Raw genomic sequence first — 4,308 nt, 5'->3', positions numbered from 1 at the left:
CTAATTTCGGAGAAGAAAATCGTTCAGTTGTAGTGAAATTTGCAGCAAAGAATTTCTCCCCCAAAATTGTTTCCCTCTACTTCTTTCCCTCCAGAATTTTCCCTCTATTTTTTTCACCTGAGACAGCTATTAATAGGAATATTTGAGGGGGAACAAACAAGAAGAAACTAGGGTTTTTAGCAGATTGGGGATCTCAAGCGACAGGAGGCAAAGAAAAGTGAGGTATGTTGATTTTACAAATATTGACTTGGTTTCCAAATCTTTGCCATACAAACATGATGTTTTATGAATCTCTTTGTTTGATTTTGCAATATCGGATCTGAGTTTATATCAGAATCCCATGGCGGAAGTAGGTTTAATAGGAAAAAGAGAAGATAATGCTAACCTTATCTGAAATCCAATTTTGTACTTATATTACTTCGAAATATTAAGCTGATCTCATTTTTTTGGCCTTTTGTCAAATTTATCAAGTGAAGGCAGTCAATAACATTTTTATCTGAGGGGGAAATGCCAGTTTTGTAATTAAGGGGATATATACCTATGACTTCAATTTTTATCTGTCCTATGACTTCAATAACATTTGTCCGAGCTCTCTCAGGTGATGTATCACTTTAATTTTTATCTGTCCTATAACAAATTTGACTACCTGGTCTTAAGGGGATATATACCTATGTAAACTGAGGGGGAAATGCCAGTTTTGTAATTAAGCAAAATTGCTATCTGGGTTTGGAGAGGTCTATTATCACCAAGGATCATTACTGAGCTTTTAGATTAATTAATCTTCAAGCTTGAAGCTATTTTGTAATTGTATAAAAGCAATTTGAGAACATAATAGAACCAGTGAGACAGAGTTAGCGTTATATCTCTTTGCAAACCTGTTAATTACATGACATAATTTTTTGACAAGTTTAACTAGTAGTATGAGCCTATATTATGATACATGACTAATGTTAAAATTATCGTGTCTGATGAAGTGGCATAATTCCATGATAGTCACCCTGGTTAAGTTGATTAAGTGGATTAGATTTTTGTTAGGAATGATTGCAGTTAAAATGTGTATATAAGTGGATTCAATTTTTGCCAGCTCCTTTGAATGGGTATGTTTTCCTACAGCAATTTGATTATCCCATATAAATCCCTTTGACTGGGTATGTCCGTATGTTCCACTCATGTCCAAATCGATTAGCTTTTAGCAAAGAGAAGTAAGTCCATATACTAAAGAGTATGATTTCAGAAATGCTTTTAGCTATCTGGGTTTGAAGTATGTCCGTATGTTCCACTCATGTCCTTTGTGTTATATAGGCTGATTTCATATATTGATGCATAAAGTCCCATACCTTGAGATGACCTACAGTCTACTTTGAGTATAAGCCTACCAACATGTGGGTACATTTATCTCTATTTGTCCCAAGTCACCTTATGTAGTTGGAATTAAATATATTCTCTTTTTATAAACTGGTTCTAAACCAAAACTGTGTCTGTTTTTGCACTGGTGATCTCTAATGGAGAATAGATATGGTTCAAGGAAGGAAGGAAGAAATGGTATTTAGTCGGTCTGTAAGAGTTTCTGCACACCGAGGGCATCCTAAAGTTCAATTAGGCCAAGCTTTTGTTTGAGAGTAGTTTATTGAGTTCATTATGGATCATAGGACTGAGAAGGTTAGTAGAGTTGTAATCAAATTCGGTTATAATTCTGAGTTGAACGATATATATTTTTGTACAAACTGAACTAACATTAAACAGTGAGATGTATCATAGTGCATTTGTTGTGACCCACTTGATACTATTCACATATTGTATCTATATCTGTACCCTGCTATCTTCACTTGCTAAGGTCCGTATACATATAATGTTTAGAAAGGAAAAGTACTATGACAAACATGTAAAGGCATGAAAGGTAGGATTTGTGTGTGATAAATCTTGGTGGGAGAATTAATATGACAGATATGTATGGATATTATATATATATTTGATATTATCCGAAGTGAATTGGTGCATGTCAAATCCTGGCAATATGAGTCTAGGTACATGTACTGAATTTGAAAGCATGATTGCTAAGGATAGTTTTATTCTTCTGCAAGAGCTCTTTCCATCTCTAAACTTACCGTTATTTGCATACACTACTAATGAAATAACAAGTTATGGTATTAGTATTAGTGAAATAAATGAGTTAATGACTAAGTTCCTGGTGCAGACACCTTTTCATATTTTAGTCCGTAATCATAACCTTGTCAAGCGCACGCACATGTGTGTGTATATGCGTGAGTTAATGCTGGATATTAAAAGTGATATAGTTCAACTGGTTAACACTGAAGTAAATAATAGCTTAATGCTAGATTTCTATTATTGATGCCCATAGTTGTATTTGTGTAAACATATAAGCTTCTGGTGCAGACACCTATTAACCTCAAAGTCTAAGAGAAACTATAACGATCCAACAAGATACATACTTCATTATAATTTACCTACTTGTCTTCTACCCAACCAAGATTCATTTTGGCTTATAGTGAGCATACTTCAAGTATAGTGAGTACCTTTTCGTCAATTTACTGTTCTGAACAATTGAATTCACAGTTTATCATCAATTCTTCATCCTCTGTCATCAAATCCATTCCTAGGCAACTTGAACCATCTGTAGTTGAAAAGGATAATGTAAACCATTTTACTTCTGCTATAGAATAATTGAACCCCCCCACCATCTGTAGTTGAAAAGGATAACGTTAATGCTATTTTATCTTTGAAACAAGTTGTCTAATTTTTCAATTTGTATCTTTCAATTTGTATCTTTCAATTTCTTAGGTGTTGATTATGAATCAAGTTAATGTTTTTGAACTATATCTACCATTCTTTATAACAAGTTGTCTAATTTCTTAGATATTTAAGCTGCAATGAACAACTTTGTATATTTCTCTACGGAATTTCACATGCCCTTTCAAATCGAGTATTAGCTGAGATATTTTAACATTCAGGAGAGACTATTAGCAGGGATTATAATAACGTGCTTAATGCTATTTTATCTTTGAAACAAGATTATATCCAGCTTCCAACGGCTGACGTAGACGTTCATCCTAAGATTCGAGAGAATCCTAATTTCTTCCCATATTTTAAGGTAGAGCTAAATGCATATATTTTTTCATCGGTTTTTTAATGTGTCTGTGTGTATGTTTCTATACATTAGAACCTTATACATTTTAATATTTGCAGAAAGCATTGGGAACAATTGATGGATCTCATATTCCTGTAATTGTGAAGAAAAAAAAACACAACAGGTATCGTAATCGAAAGAATTTCATATCTCAAAATGTAATGGCAGCGTGCTCCTTTGATCATACTTTTCTTTATGTGGCTGCTGGATGGGAGGGATCAGCATCTGATATGTCAGTACTCCGTGCAACACTGGAAGATGGTAAATTTAATGTTCCTGAAGGTAAATTTTAATATTTTTCCTTCTCTTTTTAAAAAAAATCAATTGGTATTAAAGTCAGATAATTTTAAATATGCATGTCACTTTTACTTAGTTGACTCAGGATATGCTAATACTTCAAAATTTATCGCCCCATATCGTGGATCACGTTATCATCTTGGAGATTTTGCAAACAGGACCACCAGAGCCTATCGAGATACTAAAGACAAATATAATCATAGACATGCACAACTACGTAATGCAGTGGAAAAAGCATGGGGAATTTTAAAGCAAAGATTCAAAATTTTGAAAGTTGCTGCTCCATTTCCTTATAAAACTCAAGTCAAAATCGTTGTAGCTTGTTGTGTTCTTCATAATTTTATTGCAAGGCATCAGGGAAATGATAAATACTTTAATATGCTCAATGGATTAGAGATGAATGAGGATGAAGATGAGGTGGAGGAGGAAGAAGACCCCCAATACATGGTTGGTGCAGATGAAAGTTTAAGGGGTGAGCAGCTTCGCAACAGGATTGCTTTACAGCTTTGGAATAATTAAAATATGTAGTAGTCGAATATTGAATTATATGGAGGTTGAATTATTCCCACGTGTCTCAACTGAATTACATATTAGCGCTTCAAATCTTTGAAATTGATCAGAAGATAAACAACACGAAATAAATATTAATGAGGCAATTAGCTATAAATTTTCAGTAAGGACGAAAGTGGTATTTTTTAAAAAATTAATGAGATTAATCTCCTTATCCCTTCTTTATTTGCCAAACACAAAAGTCTTAACCCCTTGTCTTAACTAGCAAATCCAAACGGAATTAGAATATTTTTAACCCTTCACAATGGATTAACTAAGTTAACCCTTCTCCTTAATCCCTCTTCCTTAACCCTTTG

The 4,308-nt window shown here is 33.6% G+C and overlaps 1 protein-coding gene across 1 annotated transcript; it reads left to right on the top strand.

Moving 5' to 3' along the window:
* Positions 1,639-3,961, top strand: LOC109839206 (putative nuclease HARBI1). Its single transcript, XM_020407633.1, has 4 exons — positions 1,639-1,659; positions 2,575-2,652; positions 3,205-3,427; positions 3,528-3,961. Exons 1-4 carry the CDS (start codon positions 1,639-1,641, stop codon positions 3,959-3,961), a joined length of 756 nt encoding a protein of 251 aa, XP_020263222.1.

The sequence above is a fragment of the Asparagus officinalis genome, chromosome 4 (genome assembly GCF_001876935.1).
Source record: "Asparagus officinalis chromosome 4, Aspof.V1, whole genome shotgun sequence".
Classification (NCBI taxonomy): domain Eukaryota; kingdom Viridiplantae; phylum Streptophyta; class Magnoliopsida; order Asparagales; family Asparagaceae; genus Asparagus; species Asparagus officinalis.
This window is presented reverse-complemented; position numbering and strand designations above follow the sequence as displayed.

Bases quoted from the DNA above. Each gene is read 5' to 3' on its own strand.
- LOC109839206 (XM_020407633.1), top strand. From the start codon at position 1,639: ATGGATCATAGGACTGAGAAG. The intron at 1,660-2,574 runs GTTAGTAGAGTT...TTGAATTCACAG, and splicing joins TGGATCATAGGACTGAGAAG to TTTATCATCAATTCTTCATC. The intron at 2,653-3,204 runs GTAAACCATTTT...TAATATTTGCAG, and splicing joins CTGTAGTTGAAAAGGATAAT to AAAGCATTGGGAACAATTGA.